Here is a 25302-nt window from a genome sequence, read left to right as displayed (position 1 = left end):
GCTTTCCGCTTCCAGTCGTTCTCAATCGTTACTTCCAGGTCTGAAGAAACAATTCCAATGGCAAAGCACGAGAAGTGTGTTTACCGTTTTTTTTTTTTTTCGTCTTCCCTTTTCTGTCGTTGCTCTCTTGGTTCCACTGCTTCCTTCTCTGCCTGCCTACGAATAAGGAATATGCTACGGGAGGCCCTTGGAGGTGCAGAAGGAAAGGGGGGGAAAAAAAAAACAGATGAAAGAGTTAAGAGAAACAGTAAAGAAAAAAAAAAAGGCAGGTGCTAAAGTGCACGACAGCAGTCGTCTTAAGCACACACATACACACACACAAACAAAAACAAAAATGTAGATATGAAGCGTGGAAGGCGCTCACAGCCGGAGAAATTCACTCCAAAGCCATCGCATGCGCCGGCAGCGTCATCACTGCCATGTGACCCTTTTGATCCTTCAGAGCAACACGACCACGCCCTTCCATGAAATCCCGCAGGAGCGTCAGCGCCACCGCTGGCGCGAGAGGCACAAACCCACGCCGCTCATAAGCCGCCACTAAATCCGCACCGTTCTCTAGGGTGTGTGGACCGTCGTTTACACTATCAACACCAGAGTTACGAGACTCATTCAAATCATCCCTGCAATGATTTTCCCCACCATCCTCATCGCTCCGTCTGCGCTTCCTCATGATGCGTGAGGATAGGAGTTCCGGTAAAAGAGGGGGCAAACACTTGGCCGCGTTTTCCCGATAATTCTCCAGCGCGGCAGTCATTTGTGCTTCAGATGCAAAAGCCACGGCAGTGACACCATCAGAGAGCTCGCAGCGGGCGACGACACCATCAAGGGTGTCGACCACAGAGGAAGAGACAGTTGCACACACGGAGTATGCGTAGTGTGCGAGCTGTGGCGGTAACGGCTGGGGGGTAAATAGGTTATTTTCCCCCGTGTCAAGACGACTGGCACGCTTCACGTGGATCGACAGCTCATGAAATGTCGGTGTTGGGCCCTCCCCCAGCCGTCGAAGTACATCCGCGGCCGTCGCCTCGTCACTGAAGTGCACGTAGGCGTGTCCCTTGTGTGTCCCGCTGTGTGATCCCTGCAGCAACTGAATATGAACGGCCTCCGGGAAAAGTTTTGCGAGAAACTCCTCAACCTCCTTCGCAGGGACACTCTTGGAAAGCCTGGAAACAAACAGCCTCACTGTCATGCTCAAACAAAATGAGGGGGAAAAAGAAGATTAGAATCCTTCGTCTTTTCAATCGTAAAACAAAAAAACAAAAAAAAAGTAAATAATAAAAAGGCACTGAAATTCAAATACAAAAAGAGCAGAAGAAAACAAACGAGGCACCTAACCCATTCCCACGCACATATACACACACACAAAAAATAATAATAATAATAATAATAATTGCAAGCCACCACCGCAACACAACAGGTATGAAACAGGGAAAAAAAAATAAATAAATAACAGGGACAAAAAAACAAAAAGCAATTCTCTGCACTTTCGCTTGTCGACGTTATCAATGTCGCACGCTAATCGTCGCGGTTGCCTAAAAAAGCAAACTGCCTGTTTTTTGATTAACCGCCATTTACCTTTTCCCCCTTCCTCCAATCAGCCTTATCCACGCCTTCTCCCACAATTTGTTGCATTTCTTTCTTTTGGTTGATTTGGATGTTGCCTGCCAACGTCACTTTTTTCGGAGCCTCGAGAGGATTTCTTCATTTTGCGCTTCGATACGACTGTTCTGCTGCCGCAAACGCTCCAAATCAGACAAAATAACGTTGAAGGACGCGGAGGAAATGTCACTGCTGGCGATGCTGCCGGCGCTGTCAGGCCGCCGCGACTGACGGGATTGAACTCGGGCATACAGACGGCTTAAAGTGTTAAACATCTCCTCCACCGTCTCAACATCAATGTTCTCCGCACCATTCACGACACCTTCTTGGTCTTGTTGCTCGTAAGCCTCGGCAAGATCCATAAGCGCATCGCGAATCTCACACGAGCGAGCCCTCACACAACTCGACGAGCTGGAAGCCACAGAAGGGAACTTTGCTGGAGCACCATTCAACGCCACAGGGTCCTGGTGTAAATGCTGCCGCAATTCTTCGTTCTCATTGGAGTCGATATTCACAACATCATCCTCCGGTGTTTTTGTCGGGCTTATCGATGGCTGCCCTTTTCGTGCAGGACTTCGCACTCCATATGTGGGGGCATCCGCAAATTTCACCTTTTCCCGCTCGTTTTCGAGGAGGTTGGCGGTAATTGACGGAGTCAGCGTCGCCTCGCTCTCAGCAACGGTGCGCATGTTGAAATTCATCGTGGTATCCATAGAAGTAAGAGCCGACAGCTCAACCATAGAGGCGGTTACGGCCACATCGGGTGCTTCTACGGCGCTAACGACATATGGCAGCTCCGTTGGTGCACCGTCGTTTTCCCACCCTCGCAAAGAGGGAATTTTTTGATCTGCCGACCCCGACGGTATCTGAAGAATGCTGTTCCCCCGCGCCAGAATTAGCACCCCACTGGAACTCGTTGTCGTTATAGAATTTTGTCTTAAAGATGACAACATCGCAGTGTTCGTCTTCTTTTGGCCTTTCTCACGTTCCTTGTGTGTGCGTCGGGTTGTTTCGTAGTAACCGTGAAGTTCCTGAAAACGGGACTGCAGCTCGGTATTCGTTGGAACATCACATGAAAGCGAGCGCCTCACGCCACCGTGCTCAGTCTGCTGTCGCGGCACCCGCTTGACGTCAGCTTTCAACGCGGATTCCAGTTTACTAAGCCGGTATACGGAAACCAGACCTCTCGACTCACACGTCACCAACGAACCCCCGTCCGCAGTGAAGCCAACGGAAATGATATTAGCGGAGTGAAGAGTACTTGCGTCCCGTTGAAGGGGGAGTTGGGCCACCGACTGTCTGTCCTTAAGAGAAACAACGGACAGTGTCCCCTCGCTGCGTAAAGCGACAAGATCACCATTGGGAGAGGCAACCACCTCCTTTAGCGCCGTCACTCGCAGAGGTTCTCCGACACGCTGCATCGTAGCGGGATCTAACACCACACAGGAGTGACGATGGACCACCAACAGCATGCTTCCGGTGACTTCAAAAGAGATGATATCTTCAGCCATGCCGACATTTTTCCCTGTCTTTAGGTTGACAACCAGACGCGCTGACGCGGCACAAACTGCACCGGCCACAGATACCAATTTTGCCAGCGGCGTCTTAAACCCCGTCAACCGCGTCACTTGCAGTCCTTGAAGGATAAATTCATCTTTAGCTTTCCACTGCCCTTTAAAGTAGAATAAACTATTATCTAAGGAAAGGCTAACAAACTGATCCTCTTCATGAATGGCCAGGCTCGTAAGAGGCTCATCGACGCCAAGACGGCAAAGTTCACGTTCCAAGTTGGGCATAACCGCAACAATTTCGTAGGCAGAAGAGTCGTATACCAACAGCACCCCAAGAGTCCTGTGATGAACAGCGCATGTACTTTCAATAGTCATGTCTGAATTTCTCCAATGCCTTGTGTCAAATAGCCGTAAACGCTGTGGAGACCACAAACAGAGCGTGTCTACGGTTAAGGGGATCCAGCGTAGCGGGCCCTCATCCGGCAGTACGGGAGTGTACTGATCAACTCGATGAAACGACAGCCTCGAGTTCCCACTAATGGGCCTAATGACGCGGTACCGCGACATATCTCCCCCGCTAAAAAAAAACACAGCTCGATCCTTCCCACACACAGCCGCCCCGGTGCATAGCGAGTCCATCAGTCGTGTCAGAAGCGATGAGCTCACAACGGTGGAGGGCCCATTTTGTTTGATCTTGCCGTGGAACTCCCATTTGTCAGAGGAGAAAAAGCGGACCAACGACCCACAGACAATGATGTTGTCCGCAATGCGGTACGCGGCAGTGGCGGGGCACACTTTACAATCCATCCACTTGACGGGTGCTCCATTACGGCAGTCAAATGACACCAAAAATCCCACGGTGGTTACAACCGTCAGCGAGTCCTCAGCTCCTCTGGGTGGAACAATTGCAACAAACTCGGCATCCCGCAACTCATTCACGACACTGCAGTTTTTGCTCAATACCGTAAAAACTGCCGTTTCGCCCTTTTCTGTCCTTGTGTTTTCCCTGCCGCCACCAGCACTCGGATGCCCATTCGCATTGACCCCACCCTCTCCATGTGGTTTCACTGTCCACAGCGTCACCTCCCGTTGCGTGCAGGAGGCAAATCCAAAGATGCCTGGTAACGCCACAATAGCATCAAGAGCATCCGCAGATCCCCGCCACAGCAGTGTCCGTGCGTTGGCGTCCCACATAGATAGTTTAAAACGTTCCTTAGAGAGATCTTGAGAGCCGCAAGAAACCACAAGTACGTCTGAAATCTTCTCGTATCCATCGATGAAACAAGCTGAAAAAACATTTTCACCCGTGATTTGCCTTGGGAGTCTCGTGGTTTTGCTACTAAGAGTGGGATTCGATGCGGTAGTCAAGTACAGGCCATCATGAGCAGTTCCAATACACAACAGCTCTTTTGTTTGGTGTAACACAATCACCGATAGCTCTTCTTCAGCCCCGAGAAATACGATCCGCATTGCAGCAATAAATTCCTCTTCTCGCAATGAGCGCTGCTCCGTGCTGTCGTCTTGCAGGGCACACACAACCATCATGTCTGGGGCGCACCCATACGCCAGCCACTTGCCATCACCACCCACAGATACCAACGAGGGTGAGCGGACAGCGTGGCCGGTGACCATTGAGGCCCGTTGCATCCTTACCCCTCTTCTTATTGTGTATTGTTGTTGCTGTTGCTGTTTCTCCCCCTACAGGGACTGGAGGGACAAAAAGACACTCTCCGCAAAAAAAAAAAAAAAAAAAAAATAAAGTAAAATAAAAAAGAAAATCAAATTGGGAGGCAAATCCCACAGCAGAACCAACAATGGAGGAAGAGAAAGAGAGAAGGGCGTGAAGTATATATATGTGAATGGAGGAAAAACAGTAACTCACACACACACGCAAACCAGCCGTGGAGGATTAAAGAGGCGGCATCACAGTATTTGCCGCATTTCCTCCGCGACAGGATCCCCTGATTGAAGAAAAAGCTCAAACGCCCGCTGTGCACTGCACACGTTGCGCTTGTGAAGCTCTACACTGACGCTAGGGTCTGTCGACACAAGTAGCACACATGTACAATTTGTAAAGGGGTGAAGCAGCGCAGTGAAGGTATCCGTGGTGATCTGAAACCCATCAAGGCTCGTCGAATTGTTCATGCAACTCAACTTAAAATGTTTCACCGTCTCACTAACTTCCGTCGTTCGAAACTCGCACCCCGGTGAACAAAACGCATTGCCATCGGTATCGACGTATGTGTCTTTGTTTTTGTTCTTTTTACTACTGCCTGCATCACCTGCAAATATTTCATCGGCATCTGTTCGGCTAACGTGTGTCAGGCACAGAAATGTGCTACGCTCATACAGAGCCACCTCCATCGCGTTGCAGCCAATGAGCAGTTTCTTCATCTCTTCCATGAGGACATCCCGGTGGGGTATGAGGGAGCGCACAACACTGCTGTACGCAAAATACAGCGAGTCCGACCAGATGCTCGTGGCAAAGAACTGAATGTTGCATGTACACTCGTCACCTTCAATTCGCGAGAGAATCTCCGCCTTCCTCGACTCAAAAATACTTTCACGAAGTTCCTTAGCGATGAGATCCATCTTATGCAACAGCACAAATATCTTCGCATGCGGGCTGTATTGTCGAATGTAATGCATGGCAGACTGAAAGTATTCCAACATCTCCGGCCGGCTCCAATCCGTTGACATCCCCCCATACGTGTCATTGCTCTCGCGGCTCATGCTGTTGATGTCAAACACAAAAAGCATCACACTGACACTGCGAAATATGTACTCCTTCTGGCGGTTGAGGTACTCCGCCACGTAGCGGTGCTGCCCACCGCAGTCCCACAGGTTGAGGTATAGGTTGTTAAACATGCGCACTTGGCTCTGGTCCAGCGAGATGGAGATACCCAGCCGTAAGACGTCACGTGGTAAATAATTGTCAAAGATGATGCTTCGCATGCACGTTTTCCCGGCCCCACCAGGCCCCATCAGTAGAAGCTTCTGGATTTGGTCCTGCATGACCCCCTTCTCCCACCCTAGCGACCCACTTGCCCAGTTCATGAGTGAAACATCAACCGGAAAAGACAATAATGTGGGAGGGGGAAATAAAAGAAAAAAAGAGAGCAGGTATGGTGCTTGTGAGTCATTGCCAACACGGCAGTGTACATTACATTCGCCGCCTACCATCTTCACCAATTCCCTCTTTTTCTTTATCCTTCTTTCGTAATAATAATAATAATAATAATTTATTTATTTGTATTCAAACAACAACAACAAAAAAAGGTCGCCACCACACACCATCACCTCCCCACACGCGCAATGTCTCTCCTATTCACACACACACATAAATATTTATATATAAATATGTATAACAAATCCTCTTACTCTTCTACTCCCAAAAGCCCCTTCTTTTTTTTATTCGTCACGAAAAAACAAAACAAAAACAAAAAACAAAAAACAAAAAACAAAAAAAAAGAAGAGTTGATGGCGATTCCATGTCACCGACACTTCCAGGAGTGGCACAAATGTTGTGCCAAAGCCATCCATGTGTGATGGAGGCTTCCCCACACATTAACTGATCTCACCCACCCTTCCTTCCCCCTCCTGAAGCTTCATTTCCTTGTTGTTTTCAGTATTCTGTTCACCACAAACAAGGGCACCATTAAATAAATATATAAATATATCTAAATTTATTTATTTGCTGCAACACCAACTGCAGAAAGCCCGAGGAACCCGTTTCCCTCACACGTACCACAATGACAACAGTGCCACTGTCCATGTATGCCCTTTATTTGAATATAAATCATAACTGCACACACACACACACACACACACACACAGAGAGAGAGAGAGAGAGAGAGAGAGAGAGAGAGAGAAACAAAAGGATATATGTAAAGGGAGTTGCTGTAAGCCCCCCCCAAAACAAAATTAACATGGAATTATCGTCCTGAGATGCATCATTCCTTGTGACATGTTCCCCATACGCCCTGGCGGAAGCAAACGGCCCAAAGCGTAGAGCGGCACAAGAAATATGTATTTGTTTCATATCGGAGTATCACGAGAGACGCAGTCGCTTACAGTTGCCTCCAGGCACATACGGGGAGGGCAGATGAGACATGTAATCGTAGTACGCAGTTCACATATACGCAAAAAGAAGAAAAAAAAGTAATAAAAATAATAAACTAAAAGTAGGTGGCAGGAGCAAACTGCATGGGCCCTCGCAACCCCCCCTCTCTTTCTCTCTCTCTCTCTCTTTTCACGGCAAACAAACACCTCGCCAGACACAAACACAAAAACACACACATTTCTCTTCTTCTTCTCACAGTCCATTGCTTGCTGTACACTTTATACGCCCCCCGCCCCATCACCTCAGAAACAAAGCAACCAAAAGAAGAAAAGAAAAAAAGAATGAAAAAAGCGTCCAAAAACAGTAACAGGATGGAAAAAAAAAAGAAGTGCGAAAACACGCAAACACACAAAAATACACACACGCCTTTCCCTCTCCCCCCCTCTATTCCACTCACTCCAATGCAACAATAACAGTAAAGAAAGTGAGATCCCGCATTCTTATTCCATAAACGCTGCAAACACAAACTCCCCGCATGGCTTTGGTGTCTGTGGTGAGCACGCACCAGATTCCACGGCTGATTTAAATTGCTTAAATCGCGGCTCTTCTTCTTCTTCTTTTCCGGCCCCAGATACGTGCATTATCATAATGGCCCCCAAATTGTTGTTAAACCCGCAGTAGTTTGGCACTGAGAAAAGTGTGAGCACCTTTTTTTCGTGACTCCAGTTATATCCCTGCGAAACAACCTGGTGAGCTCTGCAAATGAAGTCAAAGTGGTTCACTTGGCAAAATTCCTGAGTAGCCCTTATACCGAACATGTAGCCACATCCGCGCACATTTCTTTCAAAGTACGGTATCACTTCTGTGGGATCGGACCACAAAAGACCATCCACAACCTCGCTAAGGACGTTGTCGAGTACACTGCCGTAGTCTATTCGTTCAATTGTGTTTACAATGTCAAATGCCTCTGAAAGAGGTGGAGAAAGACCTCCGTGCGTGGCAAAAAAACGTATTCTCGGTGTCGTGACCACTGCGGCAAGAGGCAAATAACAGAACACTTCATTGAAACGTACCCATGGAGCATCACAACCAAATTTCAGATTCACCTCACTATAAAAACCATATATACGAGATGTTTGTGGCTCCTCGTGATTCCCTCGCAGGATATGAATAAGTTGCGGGTACTCCACCTTCAGTGCAAATAGCAGCAAGACCACCTCCACCCCGCACGGCCCCCGATCCACATAATCCCCTAGAAAAAGAAATTTACGGTCCAATCCATCTACATTTAGCTGCTTATCGGATTGCTCCGGTAAAATATGGGAGAGAAGCGCATTGAGATCACCATGAATATCGCCCGCGACCACAAGTGTCTCCTTTTCCTTTAATTGGAGATTTAACAATGTCTTTTCCATCTCCAAGACGGCTCTAACTTCATCGCAAAGCTGGTCCACCACCTCTGTGGTGAAGAACCGTCGCGCTTCGACATCGGCCGAAAGAGGCCTTCCATCGTCCATGGGTTTATTCGCGGCTTGTGACACGGGTGATGACGTGCCGGAGCGCAGAATACTATCAATAAGTTCCAAAAAAATGCCTTTTCGCGGAGGTGCAGAAAAAAGCAAAGAACGCGGCGAAAGTGTTCCAGCAGAGGAGGTTCCGAGGGGACTCCCATCGCTCATCAAACGGCCCAATTCCTTCTTTCCATTCCCCTGTGTCGCCTTGTCCGGGTCGTCGGTGTGCCTTTCCTCCCCGTTTTCGTCAAGGGCGAAGGCGACAACGCTCTGGCATTCCGGCAGTCCCTCCATTTCACACGCAATCCTTCTAGCCCTCCCCGTCCCCCTAGAGACACAAGCAGACACACACACACAAAAAAAAAAAAAAAAAGAAAACTAATAATTAATACTTTTGTTTTTCCTCCTTTTCTTTCTTTAGTTTCTATGTTTCAAAGTTATACTCTTCTTATGTTTCAAATCTTTTTTTTTTTTTTTGTTTCGCTCCTGGTGGCGTCTCCTCCTCCTGCCCTTCTAAATCCAGCAGAGACACACAATCAACAAGCAGAGAGAGAGAGAGAGAAAAAGGAAAAAAGGAGGAAACTCCAAGCGGTGAAGCAACGGAGAAAAAAAAAAAACACAAACACAAAAACTGCAGAAAAAAAAAAAAGAAAAAAAAAGAGAAAAACATAAAAGAAGACAGAAGTGATAGGCCGCAAAAAGTGCACACGTGTCAGAGGGAAAGCACCAGTAACAGGGAACCACAGCAACAACAAAGTCGGCGTAAAAAAAAAAAGAAAATAAAAAAAAAAAGAAATAAAAAGAGGTAAAAGATTGTAGCGGTGGTGAGAAGCCTTAAAAAAAGCAAAAAAAAAAAAAAAAAACAATTTCATTCATTTTGGGTGCCTCTCTTACCAATTTTTTCTTTTCCTTCACTCATTTTTTCTTTTTCTTTTTTCTTTCAACGTGTGTCTCTGTATGTTGCCTTTTAACTGACGGCTGGCCGCCACCTCTCGGTGTGTGTGTGTGTGTGTGTCTTTTTTTCCTCTCAATTTCCTTCGCTTTGGTCTCGCGGTACGCCTCCTACACCGCGATCGTGCATGTGTGCGCTCCCTGATTCGCTCCTCACATTCCCACCCCCTCTCTCCCCCTTTTTTGCATTTGTTTTTTTTTTTCTTTTGTTTTTTTTTTTGTTTTGGCCGCGCACCGCACACGCTTCGCGCTCACGGATCGTCTTCTCGGAATGTTTGTGTTTTGGGCGTCTGTTGCGTTCGCTCCCGATTCTGCCGCTTCTTCTTCTCATCGTCCCTCCCTCCCACCCTCCGCTGTGCCAATCACACATCTTTTCTGTTCATCGTTTTGCCCTTGTTTTTTTTTTTTTTTCCTTCTTTCACTGTTGTTGTTGTTTTTCTTTTGTTTTTTTTTTGTTTTTTTGTTCGTTTTTTTTTATTTTGTTTGTTCGTCTGGCCCGCCTCTCCCGTTTTAGTACTTTGAGCCCTCCTCCGGCTGCGGGAGTTTCTTGTTTGCCGGCTGCGCCATCTCGCGCCGCAACTCGGCAAGACAGTTCTCCATCGTGTAGCGGCGCTCCCAGTTCTTAAAAATGTGGAACTTCGTCTTGTCGACCGTGCCGTCTGCATTCACGCACGGCAGATTCACGCGGCTGACAAATTTGATGTGCGGCGGCCTGTTCGGGTAGTCTTCATCGCAGAAGATCTCTAGGGAAAGAATGCGATTCTCAAACGTTGTGCCGGCCGGTCCAACGATGGTCCCGTTCCAGTGATGGAGATAAATGTCGTCCGTGCCGCTAATGCCGACCGACACGTTCTGGTTCGACCCTGTCCCTTTTTCACCCGCCTCAAGTTCCTCCAGCAGACGGAAATTGCGCGGCACCTCCACCATCGTTGCGTATTGTTTGTGTGTCTTTAAATGTTACTTTACTTGCCTTCTCCGTGTTTCCCTGATTTTGCTCTTCCTTCCAAATAGAGAGAGAGAGAGAGAGAAAAGGACCTCAGAGCGCAACACGCACCGGCATGAAGAAAAAACAAAAATGTTAGAAAAGACAAGAAAAACAAACAAACAGCGGATATATATATATATACATCTGTATGTGTGTCTGTGTTTGTGGGTAAGTGTGCAGAAACAGGTTTGAATGCACGCACCGATTTGTTAATAAGGCTCACAAGGGTAGTTTTGACTCATCAATGCGTAACATTAATAGCAGCAAAGAAAGACAACAATGAAAAGACAAAAAAAAAAAAAAGAAAAAAAAAAAGGAAAAAAAAAAAGAGAAAGAGAGGAGAGTTGAGGACACGCAACAGTAAGTGATGTGATAGAGAAAAGTCATTCATTCAGTGAAAGAATGCATCCAGGGCGAAATCAAATATGTGTTGGGCACAATAAACACACCGCACAGGCAAGACGGGTAAAACCACATGTATATATATGTATATGTATATGTATCTACCCAATAGTAATGTACACCCATGTGTGCCTCTTCTTTTTTTTTTTTTTTTTACCCTTTTTTTTTTGTTTTCTCTCTCTTCCCGCAGAAAAAGAGGAATTGACAGAGAAATGCAGCACCCATAACCGTAAACAAACAAACAATCAAACGTGATAATTCTGTAGCCATCTGTCATATCGGCAAACTGCAGAATTGTGCCACAACTTCTCCATCTTTGCATAAACCACGTGTAGTCACGCAGCGCGGGGCGAGTAGCATCACACCCACCCACCCACACAATCGAATAATAACAACAAAAACAACAACAAACGCCGATGTTCGTATATTAAATAAACACATAAAAATATACTCAAAAAGAAGAACGCATCATCATCCTCTTGCTGCAGTTGTTTGCCTCCTTTTCTCTCCTTTCTTCTCTCGTTCCCTCCTCCTTTTCCCACCCCCAAATTTTCTAGTTGTTGTTGTCCTCCTTCCATCGCTTTTGTTTTGATGGCCCAAGTCTAATCACCACTTTATTCCCTGCTTATGCCTTCTCTTTTTAATATATAAATAAATATAATTTTTTTTTTTTAAATTTTCTACGACCGACTGCATTTCCCCACTCCTTCTCTTCGCCTTCGCCTTCCCCCCGTTTCTCATGTTCCCACCACCACCACCACCACCACCACCATCGCCACCACCGCCCCAAATACCAGCGGGGGAAAACGCTACAAATAATAATAACAATAATAAATAAAATAAAATAAATACGGGTGGTGAGATTAAAGAGCAGGAAACAATCAAGAAAGAACAAAAACACGCACACATACAAAAAAAAAAAAAGAAAAACAAAACGACGACAAAGGTAAGAAAAGTACAAAAATCAGACGAAACATAAATTTCATGCAAGAAGCCGCTCACACCTTCTCCTTCTTTCCCACACACGCACAAAGACTCCTACCGCTTCCTCGCAAAAGCTGCAGTCACATTGCAATTGGCTTCCGACGGTAACTTTTTGAAAGAAAAGACCCCTCATAAAACGATGATGTGACGTGGATCCCCCTCCCACCCCTTTCGCGTCGTCCCAAAATAGCCGCCACCGAAGCAGCAACGGCATCCATGCAAGATGGCAAAACAATATTCAGCGGAAAAATGCCCAGGAAAGAGAGTGAGAGAAAAAAAAAAGGAGAAAAACAAAGGAGGTCAGCGCAATAAACGCAGAAATCACACTTCGTCGGGGAATATTGTCTCATCACGTCCGTCGGGAAAGACAACCTTGTAGATACCGTCGGGGTAGAGAATCTCCTTCTTTCCATCTGGAAGGTGTCTTTCAATCTGACCAGAGGAGTGAAACTCAAAAACCTGCACACCGTCAGCGTGTTGGGTATGTGTTGTTTGCGCGACGGCGTACCAGTAAGTGCTCTTTCCCGATGGGAACGTACGCTTTATGTCCCCGTTGGTGAAGTACAGAACCACATGACCAGAGGGAAGGATAACTTTCCGCGTACCGTTTACGTAGTGAATCTCCCGCTTTCCGCTACGGTACAGCAACTCGCGCTTGTTCGGATTTTCTCCCAGAGCCGTTTGTGACACAACGGCGTCATTTGGGAAATCCTCGGCAGGTGTTGGCTCGTCGTCTGCTACAAGTTCTTCCGCCGTTGGTGTTCGGCGAGGTTTGCGCGAAATGGAAACAGCAGAACTCACTGACGAAGCCTGCAGCCGAGACACGTTGCCTCTGGATGCATTTTGTGCGCGGGGGGTGTTGATTGGATGGCCGGATACTCGTCGCTGGCTGCGTAACTCCTGCGACTTGCCCCCAGTCACTCCCTCCTCTCCCCGTGCATGTTGCTGTTCTTTTCGCTGCTCCTTCTCTTCAGCCTCAAGGCGCTTCCGCTCCTTCTCTTCAGCCTCAAGGCGCTTCCGCTCCTTCTCTTCAGCCTCAAGACGTCTCCGCTCCTTCTCTTCAGCCTCAAGACGTCTCCGCTCCTTCTCTTCAGCCTCAAGACGTCTCCGCTCCTTCTCTTCAGCCTCAAGACGTCTCCGCTCCTTCTCTTCAGCCTCAAGACGCTTCCGCTCCTTTTCAGCTGCCATGCGCCTTTGCTTCGCTTCCCAGAGAATGTCGTTGCTTTGTTGTTGTTGCATGCTACTCCCAACCGTCGAGCGAAATTCCGGAAAGTCAAGGACTTCTTCGCAGCTTCTTTGAGTACTAACACTGCTGACTACATTTGGACGCCAAGCGTTTGATGTAATCTGCAAGGCTGGCGCTGGCGAATTTATTTTCGAGCTGTTCTCGAGCGCGGCAATCTGCTGCTCTCTTGTCATTTCTAGCAACTCTTCGTTGCGCCGTGTCAAGGACTCAATCTCGCGTCGCAAACGACTGGTCTCCGCCTTTTGTAGCTTCTGTGTTTCCCGCATGTGGGTTGTCATTCCTTCCAGCTGTTGCCGTAGAAGTTCATTTTCCTGTGAAAGCTTTTTGTTGGACTCCCTTTCGTTCTTCAGGAGCTCTAGTGTAGATCTGTACCGTTCTTCTACCACCTTGACATCCTTTTTGGCCTGCCAATTCTCTGATGCCCGTGCAGCATTCAACTCCGCACGCTCCTCTTCAATCTCGCGCTCAATCCCGTTGCGGTATTCTTCAAAGCGCTTTCTATCGCGATCTAACTGCATTTTAAGCTGATGATATCGTCCTCGCTCTTCTTGAACTGCATGTAGCTCTTCTTCAAGTTGCTCTACTAAATTATCTTCCTCACGTGTGGGACGATAACCTTGAAGTTGTGGACGCAAAAAATAGTTCCGAGCGCTTCGCGGATAGTCATCTTCTTGACCCATGGGATCCAAATAACGACGCAAAGGGGGGTTACGCGTACCCCCGTTATCTTGCACTTTATCCTCGCCTCGATACTGCCGCTGGACTGGACGCCGCCATTTTATGTCCTCATATTCCTCCTCCCGTCGCGGTGTGGAGTGGCTTTGGTTCGTGTTCAACCGCTGCCCTACTACTTCCGTCGACCTGTCCGGATCATCGGAGCCACGTGACCGTTGCCGCGGCCTCGCTGTGGCCAAAAATGCTTCATTTGAATCCAAATCCTCATCTATATCCCGCTCAGGTTTCTTTTCTACTTGTTCTTGCTGTTGCCGCTGCGGCTGTTGTTGAGGCTGTGAAAGCCCACGCTCCTGAAGAGAGAGTTCAAGAAAATCTTGCGCCTCTTCGCGCGCAGCGGGATTGGGCGGCGGCGTGCGCTTTGGTACAGCGATGACAACTTCTGCAAAGGGGTCGTGGTTCTTTCCCCTGCGCATGTCATTGGCAATGGCCTCTCGCAGCGATCGGGACCCCCGTCGTTCGCTTGATGGACTGTCACGGTGGGCGGCATAATGATTCTGGTTGTTCGCTGACATCGGTGAGTCTGGTTGGCACGTGTAAGAGAGCCGTCCTTCATCCTTGCGCAGGAACTTAAATGGTGCATTCTTTGGTTTACTTTTACGCGATGCAGAGACGGTTACGCTTCGTGAGGAAGAATGACTCCGAACGGGTCGCGGTATTGGAATGTCCGACATGTGTCCCTTATCGTTCGTGCAGCCGTGATGTGTGTGTGTGTGTGTGTGGAGAAAAAGAAAAACAAACAAAAGCCCGACGATACCCCTCCCCTCCACTTCAATTGATGTCAAAGCGCCAGAATCCGCACGCCCCTTTCCTTCCTTGCCGGCCAGAGGTCAAATGAAGGAAATCGTATACTAAAAACAACAACAACAGCAATGAAGGGGGAAAGGCACGTAACTCCCCTCCCCCCTTACCAGGTCGCGGTTTATTACTTTTCTTTTCTTTTTTGCTTCGTTACGCACCCGAACAGTGAAGCACAGTGACGGGCAAAAAGAAAAAAAAACAGAACTATTTCCCCCCTTTTCTTTCTTTTTTGGTTTTGCGTTGTGATAAACCCGGAGATCAAAAGAAAAAAAGAAAAAAAAAAGGGAGTGAAAGACCGCAAACAAACAGAAAAGAGGGTCAAGATCGAGTGCTGGTAAGCCATACTCCAGAATAAACACTACAGGGAGACGCACATATGCTCACGCGCCGCGAGGCGAGGGAAAAAGATGTATGTAAATATCAATGTGTATTGTTGGAGGGAAGTGTAACTCACCGATACACACAAACAGTCACACAAATACGGCAAAGGAGGAGCAACAACAACAACAAAAAACTCTATGCACGGTAGTGGCTATTCCATTACCTGATCCACCACGCGAGAGGATGAAAATTTCTTGGGCAAATCAGCCGTATCATCCTGTCCCACGGGCTTAATACCAGCATTTGCAAGAAATCCCTCCGGCGGCGGCACAGGAACAAAAGCAACCAAAAAGGCGGCAAAGATAAAGTAGGCACATGCTATGATGGTGGCAAAAACAACAAATGACAACACGCATAGCCACCACAACGAGAGCGGCGTCGAGGCTGTTACCATTGTTGTGGAAAAAGGAGTGCCCGTAACAATATGTGAAGATACATTGGAAAATTCCTTTCGTACCATCGTCGACACATGTCCTTCGAAGCGCTCCGCAAGCCCTTCTTGTTTGCGCAGAATCTCTTCTATAATGGTCGCTGAGCTTCTGCTCACTGCTGCCTGCATTTCCGCACCGAGGCCACCCAATTTGGAAACATCCCGCGACACCTCCTGGACCCTCGAGAGTAATGTTGCAGCCCTCTGCTCTTCTCGGGTGTCGCGTTTATCCAACTTATCTCGTACAGAACGCAGCGGCTCTGTACAGGCTTCCACAATAACACCTTGAAGAGCTGTTGGCATCTCCTGCTTTATGGCCAGATTAAGCACATCACGCCACTCTTTATGCCCATTTTGAATTTCTTTGGTAAGCACCACAGTGTGGCCCTCCTGTAATTTCTCTAAATTGTTTAATCTATCATTTAACTGAGACGCAACATGCCGTTGCTGCGTCTCGATTCTTTCACTCTTGGCATCAAGGTCACTTTGAAGCTGCTGCAGCTGATGCTTTGTTGATTCAGCAACGGTCTGCTCACTTGATGAAAAAAGACGCTCTAAAGTTTGCTGGAGGGCATCGTTGACATCCTTGACCAATGCTGCCTCTGCACCAGCCGCCTCTTCTCTAAGCTTCAGCCTGTGCGCATCCAGTGCACCAAGAATTGTCTTTATTGTACTCCCCTCCTCTCTATTGAGACCTCCCGTCGCAAGAAATGAGCGAAGGACAATCAATTTCTCCCTCATTTGCTTCACCTGAGCGCTTCGGGACGTCTGCAGATGTTTGATAAGAATGTCTACATTCTTTAAGTGTTGACTGACGTCTTCCGATACGGAGCCCTGATTCGAAGGCACCTCTTCTGAAGGAAGCTCCACAGCAGCTGCGTCAGCATCAGCCTGAGTCATTTCATTAAGTTTACTGTAAAGCCCCTGCAGTCGCTCGTTAAGTCGAACCTCCATTGCCTCCAAATTCTCTTTGGTAGAAGTCGCATCGGCAGGAGCTGGGGCCTCCTGGGCGGAACGATACTTCTGAACTTCCGAAAGAATCTCCTGCGTGACCACGGAAAGGTTTTTAAGCTGCGACTCAATGAATTCTCCACTCACAGTTTGTTGTTGTTGCTGCTGCTGTTCTTGTGGTGGTGGTGGTCGATGTTGTGGCTCCGACGGCGGTGAGTTGAAGACTGAAGTTTTCATGTTCTCCAGCAATCGACTCACTTCTTCCAGTTTCAACCGCATTGCCTCCACGGATGTCGACACGCCCTTGTACTCCACTTGAGAGGAAATAAGCTCTTCAATCCGTCGTCTTCCGTCTTGCACCTCCGTTTGAAGCTGACTGAAGTGGTGCGAGAGATCAGAAGTCATCTTTGTGTACAAAGCCTCTGTCCTATTCTCCGTGGCGCTTAACTGTTCCTTGATCCCATCGACAGATGCAGTACTTGATTGTGCCAAATCAGACACCGCCTTGTTGATGGACGTAAGAACTTGCACAGCCGCATCATTACCCCCTTTAATGGTTTCAACGCCTGCCTGGATGTCCTTCAAAGCTGTTTTTACGCTGGCATTGTGATCTTTCCCTGCTGCATAAGACTCATGTATGGAGTTTTCCACGGAAGATAATCGTGTCTCAAAATTTTCCGGCAGACGATCGGCTGTGGCACGAACCTCCCGCTGCACCGCTTCAAGTGATGAAAGCAATGAAGTGGAGTTGCTGGTCAACATTTCATTGATCTCTCCCAAAAGGCGATTGTTGAGCGTTGCAAGTTCCTCGGCTGTAAATATGGGGGGTCTTGCGTCGTCGTCACTTGACCGTTGGCGAGCCCGTTCCTCTTCAACAAGCAACTTTTGCTGTTTTTGCAGCTGCCCAAGCAGAGTTTCGACCACACTCTCAACTTTAACTTGCGTTGCCTCCTGCTGCTTACTTATTGCTTCTTGCACCCCAGCGAGGACCTGGTCCAGATAATTCTGGAAAGGTGTGAGATCGACCTCGTGCGTGCGTCCCATCTCCTCTTGCACGGTTGCAATGATGGTTTCTTTTAAACTCTCCAGGCGTGCCATTAGGGCCGCATCGTTTTCCCTTGAGGTCAGCGACTCCATCAACTCCTTGGCGGGGACCACATCTTGCACGACATCTCGCACACTCTCGGCAATCGTCTGGGCAAGCGTGATAAGCTGCTGTTCACCTAATCCCGTTGTGCCCTCATCCACGTCGGAGACGGTAACCGTAGAGGGACGCGGAGTTTCCATCTTTGCCACCGCCGCGGCTAACTCGTCTAGCTTTGGGCCGAGGACTGCCGACACAGCCTCCACCAAATCCTCCTTTGTGAATGCTGGCGCCGGTTTCGGCAGGGCTTCGCGTGGCGGCAAAGAAGCAAGAATGCTATCGCTGATGCTCTGCGCCAGAGTAACCATGCGGTCATCATCAAGTTCCTGCATGGAAGGTATAGAAACCAAGGCAGACTTTTTGGTTTCCCCAAACGTTTTTTCGAGGGTCCGTACTTGTGTCAGTAATTCCTTCACGTCCAAAGATTGCTTTTTCAGCTGCTGCTCGACCGTTGATGTCACTCGGTCCGCCACGTCGGCCAGCTTGTCGCAGTACTCTGCAAACATCCCATTCTTGTCCTCTGCCACTGCCTCAACGACAGGAGGAGAAGTCGCACCACGAAGTACGCCCATCAAATCCTTTTTTAGTCGCTTTATGCTGTCCCGTACCTCCTGGACGGCCACCTCGTTCGTCTGCTGGAGACTGTGAACCTCCATCAGCAGCTCCTTCACGTCGGTAAGCCCGGCTGTCGACTCACGCAATTCCTCTAGTCGCTCTCCGTATGAATTCAACAACCCTTCCAGCTCTAACTGCTTCTCGTCAGATGCATCGCCAACAGAGATTGTAGACTTTTTAAAATGTTTTCTTATATCCTTCAGTAACTCTTGCACCTTGTTCTGCGTCCCCTCAACGACTCTTTCCATGGCATGCTGCACAATACCTTGAATCGCTTCGAGATTTAAGGATTTGTCTGGTGAAACGGCGGATATGACGGTTCGTTCCAGTACATCTTGGAGGGAGATAGCAAGTTGCTCCTGCTGCGTGCGTGACGCCTGCTCAATAGCTCCAACAACATGCAGGCACACATCTTCAAAAATAGGCTCCATCTTCTTATTCTTCGCGGCAATTGTTTCCCCCAGGGTTTTCTTCAATGACGTCTCCAAATTTGCCACGGCGGATGTGACCTCCTGTGTGAAAGAGGAGAGATGCTTGGTCTCCGTCTTCCTCAAATTCGCTGCGGCCAGTGAACGTTCCTTCTGAATCACACTAGCAATTCTTGCACAAATAACATCCGAATTTTCGCCCAACATACGGGAAAATGACACTTCTTGTGTCTGTAAAGTGGCGGAGAGACGTTCCATCTCCTGTCGAAGGCAGTCAGCGACAGCGTTCACGACACCACTCGAGCGGGCATCTTGAGCCGCCTCGGAGGTGTAGCTGCTCAGCTCCAGTTTCTCCTTTACCTGTTCCACAATCACGGTAGCGACGGAGGCCAACTGCTCGGACGAAATTGAGACGATCTCCTCTTGTTGTGGTATCGCTCCGCTGTCCACAAAGTTAACCTCGCCCTCTAGCGGGGTGCGGACGCTCACGTCGGCAGCCGAGAGCGAAAGAACGCGCCGCTGCAACTCCGCATCCGCCGGATGCAATTCCGTTTCCACAACGAGTCGTTTCGAGATATCCACCCCTTTCAGAAGATCTTTTGTCGGGCCGTACCCTTTCGACCGCACCGTCGTCGCTGGTGGTGGCAACGGGAATGGGGATGACGAGACGCAGCGGAGCCCCACACACCGTCGCAGAGCTCTTCCAGAAACCCGCCAAACTCGCATTGTGTCCAACAGACTTCCTTTTTTTTTGTTTTTATTTTTTCTCCTTTTTTTTTTCTTTTCGTTACCCCCCTCTTCTTCTTTTCGTTTCTTTCTTTTTTCCTTATTTTGGACTCACAGCCGAAAACCAACAAAAACAACAACAATAAAAAAAGAGCCGGCCGAGCTGCGTTTGGGTGGTAAAAAGAGGAAGAAGAAACGGGAACAATTCATCAGAAGCAGCACACAAGAAAAGACGGGGACGATGGCAACAACAACAAGAACAAGAAGGATAAAGTCAATAAACGAGAGCAAACACACAAATACACAGACAGACAGACAGAGAGGGAGTGAGGAGAAAAAAAAAAAGGAAAAAGGGCAGACGGAGAAAAGAAGAATTAAAAAAAAAGGCAAGAAAAAGAGGAAGTGACAAAAAAATCAGGTCTTTGCAGCTGGCGGGTGTGTAACCCGAACTTTCGTGGGACAGTGTTACCTCCCATTACATCACGGATGGTTGCTATGACCATCTCACCGTCAACGGTCACTCTCGGACGTCCGGCATGGTTGGATGGGGCAAACGATTTCTGTATTCAATCAGTAAAAGTGGGCTAGCAAAAGAAATAAAAAAAAAAAAAGAAAAAGGAATGGCATTGCTCGACGATGAAAAAGAAATTATTACATATATATTTTTAAAGAACAATCGACTTCTTTGCCAATGCCTCACATGCCATCACCAGCATCCCCCCGGTTGTGGCTTCACGCAGCAGTCGGGGCGGAGGTGTCACACCCACCCGCCCTCTCCACCAGAAAAAAAGAAGTGCGGGGCCCTCTTTCTTCGTTTCTCTGCATAAACACACACACACAATCTGCGTCAACAGCAACAACAGCAGGTGTTCTCTCCCAGAAATCCCCCTCCCCCCCCCAAAAAAGAACAAAAACAACAAGTCAGGCGAGCGGACGTCGCCCCTTTTGTCACCCCCCTTAAACGGAACCTCCTCTGTCTTTCCCTCTTATCTCTCTCTCCTCTTTCTTGACTGCAATTCGCGCAATTCAAAACCGCTGAGACCTTTCTTCTGCTCCCATGGATTTTTTAGTTTCGCTTCTTTTTTTCTTTTCTTTATTTCTTTTATCCTCTCTTCCTCCCGCCCTTCTAGTGGAACGAAAAATAAAAATAATAGTAATAATAATATTAATGGTATTAATATTCGTAATAATGGTAAGAATTCCTCTTTTTTTTTTTTCCAATCAAAAGTAAGAAAAAAAGAAAAGAAAGAAAAGAGAGGGAAAAGCACGACGCATACAAGTAGGAAAGTGATTGCCCCTCAAAAAAAGATTCTTTTCTCCTCCTTCCCTTCCCTTCCTCTCCCTCTCTCCCTCTCTCTCCCACACTCTACTTTTTTCGTTCTTCTCACTCCCTTCTCGCTCTTCCACACACTCAATCACCTGCTCTATTCTGTCTCACTAAACTAGCGTCTCTGACGAGCCTCTACATGCCTCATTAATTGTCTGATCATACTTCTAACACCCTCAATGTTCTTTGCTTGGCTTGTCAATATACTGTCAACATTTCTACAGTACTTCTCAATGGATGCGCCTGGCATCTCAACCCCATTTAACTCCGTCATCTCCTGCTTTAGAAGTTCCATCATGGCATCAATGTGACGGCGGTGACCCAAAATCACGTTATCTTCATCATCGTCTAAGGAGTCGGCACTCTCAAACAAACCTATTTCATACGGACTAGCATCACGTATCGACACCTCACTACCAACGCGGCTGTGTTTCGGTGTTGCCTTGGGATAACCAGCCCCTTTGACAGGTCCAGTGCTGGTAAACTTACTGGGGCGAAGGCTATCCGAAAAATTGGGATAATCATCGTCCTTTGTAAGCTTCCGAGGGCGCTGTTGAGGTGCCTTGGGTCGGTAAGCGCCAGTGAATCCACCACCGATTGGTTTCAGGTTTGGTGTACCCAGATCACGTGAGAGCTGACTTGAAGATCGGGTGCCCGCCTTTTTCTCACGCGCCCGTCGCTGGGCAAAGGTTCCACTGAGGCCAAGTGTCTCCACTTCTTCACTCGGCATTTGACCAATCATGATTTCCTCAGCAGCTATGCGAGTCGATTTATCCTTCCTCAGCTCCTTTACGCGATCTGCGTAGCGAAGAGTGTTCAGTGTATGTTCACAACTTCCACTTGCAGGGCTTACATTGCCTATCATGACGGTACGGCTGTTTCCTGTAAAACAATCCCGGAGTACAGCTGTGAGCTTTGAGCCACGAAAAGGGATATGACGGTGATTTTGGTCAAGAGCCCGGATGCATTCTTTTAATGCAAGCAGGGATTTGTTGATTTCCGCCCCCTCCAGCCGAGTTGTGCGATCGCTGTCAAGAGTATCCGCACCTCGTTCACTACCCGCGAGGTCAATAAACGTGAACCTACCGAAAAAACGTTTTTTGGCACTCAGTACAGTGATGTGAAGAATGGCGTGGGAGCGAGAAGAATCCGCATTCATACCTGTCGATCCTGCCGCGCGAATAGAGTTTCCATAGTCTATAACCCGCATGAGATGATCTGTATCGTCGACACGGTGTTCTGTCAGACCACAAACATTGATGACACCACGACTATCTTCTCGACACGCAAGCTTTTCACGTTCGTTGAGCAAGTCAAAAAGCTTGCCCCCATAAATCTCAAAGAAAGAAACCATAATACTCATACCAGATTCTAATCGAGAATACAAATCCCTTGCAGCCATAAGGTACACACCTTCCTGGGCGTCTTTTCCAAGCATTGTGAACGTTTTTCCACTGCCTGTTTGACCGTACGCAAAGCAAGTGGCACATCCTCCCTCAAAAACAGTCTCAATCAATGGTTTACATGTCTTTTCGTAAACATCACGATTATTTTGCTTGTCGTCTAGCACCAAATCGTACGTGAAGCGGTGTTTCTCAATGTACTTTGTTAAATCTACTTTTTGCTTCGGCTCCAGAAGGGCGATAACGTGTTCGTTATCTGGGTCTGTGGCCAAAACATCGTAGAGGCCTTCGTTCAACTCTGAACTACTTAGTGGACGTTTGCGAACCACAACCGTGATTCGACTCATTTTGCGTTTCGAGGCCCCACCTTCTCCTGTTCTGCGAGCAATAGAAATGGGAGAGGCGTGCGTCGTTCGACTCACAGTACGTGAACTGGGTGTTGCTTTTGATGTTGAGGTATTCATCTCGTCGCCCATGCGAATAGGGTCCCGTCGCAGTATGGGTGTTTGTTTGATTTCATATAATGAAGAGTTCTCATTCTCCGCCCGAAGTTGTGCGGCTGAGGGTGTGCTATTACGACGGGATGGCGTAGTGGTTCGTGCGGCAGTTGAAGGTGTTGCATGGGAGTTACGATCCGCTTTGCGCGAAATCTCCGCGGTGGGAGAAGAGACAGTGGCAGACGACGTGTTAGCCTGCTCCCTTTTCATGTACTGAATGAGCTCAAAGAGTTTACGACGGTCTGTCATGACAATGACGCCAACCGACTGATAGTCCTGCATTGTGAGCTGTTTCAGCTGCTGCACGCTGGTGACACCGCCATCGATGAAGCCCTGAATGGTGTGTGAGAGGCCTCCCTGCTCCAGAAGGTCCTGCAGTTGTTGCTCCATTGTTGCTTGTTTCCTTCCCTGTGGCTCTTGTCTGTATTTTCACACTTCTCCCCTCCCCCCTCCCCCTCTTTTTTTTTGTTTTCCTTTTTTTTCTCCTCGGGTGGAGGATCTTTGGTAATTGCGGGCGCAAGGGGCAATCACACTTCCTCTACCCCCCTTTTTCTTCGCCTCTCCTCGCGTCTGGTTTACTGCTGGTGTTATGATAATCTGTAAGGCGTGTGGGGTCGGTGTATTCACCGTCGTGACAAACTTTTGGGATATACCCCGAACAAACGCATGCATGATTACAGAAAAAAACAAGAAAAAATAGGTGACACTGGACATGTGAAACACGCAAACAAAATAAAAATACAAATACACGCTCTCCCCCTCCCTCTATGGATTCCTCCTGAGATGAACGCACCGCAGCGGCGGCAATTTCACTGCCCTTTCCCATGCAGTATTTAAAAAGAAGGCAACATTTATTTATTTGTTTCTTCTTCCAGTGCCTCTTTTTATATAAATATATATAGGTGGGAAGAGAGAAAAAAAAAAAACACACATTTCTTTTTTTTTTTTTTCTTCCGTTAAATAATTAAAAAAAAGAAGATCAAAAAAATGGAATGCCCACAGTATTCCTCCTGTTAAAATTGGCGGGTCACTTCACCTTCCGCCATGACTATACGTACACGGCACGCCTCCCCTGTGCCGTGGGCATTGGCTCACGTGGTGTGTCACGATGAGTTCCCCCACGTTGCAGCTGTAAGCCTTCAACCGACAGAAAGTATGGCCCTTCCCCTTGCCAACACATCGTCACATGCCCCACCCTCTCCTCAGAAAAACCTTGTTATTTTCTTCTTCTCATGTCCCAATTTCTTTCTCCTCTCCCCCTCCACCCCCCTTCATCTCCCCATTTTGTTTCCGAAACCCCCGTGCGACAAATTAATCCTCTAACCCCCTTCTCTCACCCACCCACCCACCCCAGCTCTCCATGCACCTGTACTAACAAAGACATGGGTAGAAGCACACCTCCTTCTTCTTCCTCCTATATACCCACTGGTTTTCGGTGTTTCCCGTCAAAAAGGACCCGGTACAACAGAATCTTCATCTTCCTCGCCATGTTGGGGAAAACACCTGTAGGATCCATCAGAATCCACAGCGAGACAAATTCGTAATACACCAAGGGTGCAAACACCAGAGTGGCACTGAGAAGGATGCGAAGGGCCCCAGCAAGACGGAAGGGGTTCACCAAGAAAATGGCCGCATTAAAGCATTTTTGGGAGAAACTGGGTTTTTTCTCATCGCGACAACTGTACGCACCAGTGCATGTAACCGTGTTAAGGAGATAAAAGATCATCACACGGTAGTAATGAAACAGCAGAGTTAATGAGCTGAGTTCCATTCCAGAGAGCAGTGAAATGGGGCCATCCACACAGTCGCCTCCAAGCATAAAGTAATCAAGGCATGCATCACGCAGAGGGGGACTCTGGAACACAGCATAAAGGGCCCAAGAGAGAATGTTGATGGAGCCACAGTGTAAGAAGCGTTTTTGCGAATACTGCAATATCGCTTTTTGAATTCGATCCTCAATTTCCGCCATATCATTAACGTCATTGCCCCGCAGTCTTGGAATGACGGCAAGACTCTTTGCCAAACGAAGTACATCATTAAATGCACATGTCATACCACCACCAGTGAGTGGATGACGCTGATTCGCATGATCTCCCAGGCCCACATAGCCTCTGATTGACGGAAATGTTGCAGGGTAATGTGCCACAGGCATGGAACGAATGCGACTTGTATCCTTTGCAGCGCGAATAAATTCGGAACGCATCTCTGCCGGAAGACCGGGTGCCACTTCTTCAATAAGCCATTTACTTTGTTGCCCCAAATCAGGTAAAGTTGGTTTATTGTAATCAACCAGCATGCGCAACTCATTTGGATCCAGTCGATAGGACAGAACAGGTCCAGTTTTGGCAAGAAATACCGTGCCATATTTTTCAGAGGGTAGCTGTACATTACGCAAAATGAGCCCAACAAAATTTGAGTGGTAGTCCCGTGCAGGTGTGTAGTGCTGATACCTTGACTTGAACTTTGAGGAGCCGCCGTCACACATAATAATAAGTGGTGCTGTTGCCACGCGCCGCACGATTGCTGTTGTTGTTTCTGTTGACTGGGACTGCGCGGAGACGTCTCTCCTGAATGGCGTTTCAGGCACTTTGTAGTCCTCAGAGATGGAGTACTCC

At 47.9% G+C, this 25302-nt stretch overlaps 9 protein-coding genes across 9 annotated transcripts, besides 30 other annotated features; all 9 read right to left on the bottom strand.

The window, feature by feature from the left end:
- Nucleotides 1–25302: part of a sequence feature (heterozygous, non-Esmeraldo-like haplotype) that runs on past the window's edge.
- Nucleotides 377–1189, bottom strand: Tc00.1047053503999.90 (hypothetical protein, conserved; the record flags this gene model as incomplete). The annotated part of the gene is made up of 1 exon (XM_808349.1): nucleotides 377–1189. One exon carries the CDS (start codon nucleotides 1187–1189, stop codon nucleotides 377–379), a length of 813 nt encoding a protein of 270 aa, XP_813442.1.
- Nucleotides 1368–1391: a microsatellite.
- Nucleotides 1671–4757, bottom strand: Tc00.1047053503999.80 (hypothetical protein, conserved; the record flags this gene model as incomplete). Its single annotated transcript, XM_808348.1, has 1 exon — nucleotides 1671–4757. The coding sequence occupies one exon, from the start codon at nucleotides 4755–4757 to the stop codon at nucleotides 1671–1673; it is 3087 nt and encodes a 1028-aa protein (XP_813441.1).
- Nucleotides 4845–4888: a microsatellite.
- Tc00.1047053503999.70 (ras-family member, GTP-binding protein, putative) lies at nucleotides 5034–6167 on the bottom strand (the record flags this gene model as incomplete). The annotated part of the gene is made up of 1 exon (XM_808347.1): nucleotides 5034–6167. One exon carries the CDS (start codon nucleotides 6165–6167, stop codon nucleotides 5034–5036), a length of 1134 nt encoding a protein of 377 aa, XP_813440.1.
- Nucleotides 6331–6352: a microsatellite.
- Nucleotides 6451–6472: a sequence feature (AT_rich).
- Nucleotides 6534–6584: a microsatellite.
- Nucleotides 6768–6806: a sequence feature (AT_rich).
- Nucleotides 6919–6946: a microsatellite.
- Nucleotides 6946–6982: a microsatellite.
- Nucleotides 7337–7360: a microsatellite.
- Nucleotides 7674–8978, bottom strand: Tc00.1047053503999.60 (phosphoprotein phosphatase, putative; the record flags this gene model as incomplete). The annotated part of the gene is made up of 1 exon (XM_808346.1): nucleotides 7674–8978. One exon carries the CDS (start codon nucleotides 8976–8978, stop codon nucleotides 7674–7676), a length of 1305 nt encoding a protein of 434 aa, XP_813439.1.
- Nucleotides 9041–9075: a sequence feature (AT_rich).
- Nucleotides 9290–9361: a sequence feature (T-rich).
- Nucleotides 9449–9486: a microsatellite.
- Nucleotides 9521–9547: a microsatellite.
- Nucleotides 9680–9699: a microsatellite.
- Nucleotides 9816–9860: a sequence feature (A-rich).
- Nucleotides 10032–10120: a sequence feature (A-rich).
- On the bottom strand, nucleotides 10146–10562 carry Tc00.1047053503999.50 (ubiquitin-conjugating enzyme-like, putative; the record flags this gene model as incomplete). Its single annotated transcript, XM_808345.1, has 1 exon — nucleotides 10146–10562. The coding sequence occupies one exon, from the start codon at nucleotides 10560–10562 to the stop codon at nucleotides 10146–10148; it is 417 nt and encodes a 138-aa protein (XP_813438.1).
- Nucleotides 10903–10954: a microsatellite.
- Nucleotides 11099–11123: a microsatellite.
- Nucleotides 11158–11196: a sequence feature (A-rich).
- Nucleotides 11660–11702: a sequence feature (AT_rich).
- Nucleotides 11768–11808: a microsatellite.
- Nucleotides 11833–12002: a sequence feature (T-rich).
- Tc00.1047053503999.40 (hypothetical protein, conserved) lies at nucleotides 12328–14658 on the bottom strand (the record flags this gene model as incomplete). The annotated part of the gene is made up of 1 exon (XM_808344.1): nucleotides 12328–14658. The coding sequence occupies one exon, from the start codon at nucleotides 14656–14658 to the stop codon at nucleotides 12328–12330; it is 2331 nt and encodes a 776-aa protein (XP_813437.1).
- Nucleotides 14687–14706: a microsatellite.
- Tc00.1047053503999.30 (hypothetical protein, conserved) lies at nucleotides 15318–19460 on the bottom strand (the record flags this gene model as incomplete). Its single annotated transcript, XM_808343.1, has 1 exon — nucleotides 15318–19460. One exon carries the CDS (start codon nucleotides 19458–19460, stop codon nucleotides 15318–15320), a length of 4143 nt encoding a protein of 1380 aa, XP_813436.1.
- Nucleotides 16698–16746: a microsatellite.
- Nucleotides 19479–19519: a microsatellite.
- Nucleotides 19790–19863: a sequence feature (CT-rich).
- Nucleotides 20523–20577: a sequence feature (GA-rich).
- Nucleotides 20601–20660: a microsatellite.
- Nucleotides 20776–20865: a sequence feature (GA-rich).
- On the bottom strand, nucleotides 20903–23077 carry Tc00.1047053503999.20 (MCAK-like kinesin, putative; the record flags this gene model as incomplete). Its single annotated transcript, XM_808342.1, has 1 exon — nucleotides 20903–23077. One exon carries the CDS (start codon nucleotides 23075–23077, stop codon nucleotides 20903–20905), a length of 2175 nt encoding a protein of 724 aa, XP_813435.1.
- Nucleotides 24102–25302, bottom strand: Tc00.1047053503999.10 (squalene monooxygenase, putative; the record flags this gene model as incomplete). Its single annotated transcript, XM_808341.1, has 1 exon — nucleotides 24102–25302. A coding segment is annotated over one exon (1201 nt), but the record flags the coding sequence as incomplete, so codon positions are not given.

The sequence above is a fragment of the Trypanosoma cruzi genome, genomic scaffold (genome assembly GCF_000209065.1).
Source record: "Trypanosoma cruzi strain CL Brener 1047053516281 genomic scaffold, whole genome shotgun sequence".
NCBI lineage: Eukaryota > Euglenozoa > Kinetoplastea > Trypanosomatida > Trypanosomatidae > Trypanosoma > Trypanosoma cruzi.
Note: the sequence above shows the minus strand (reverse complement) of the source record. Positions and strands in the feature narration are given on the sequence as shown.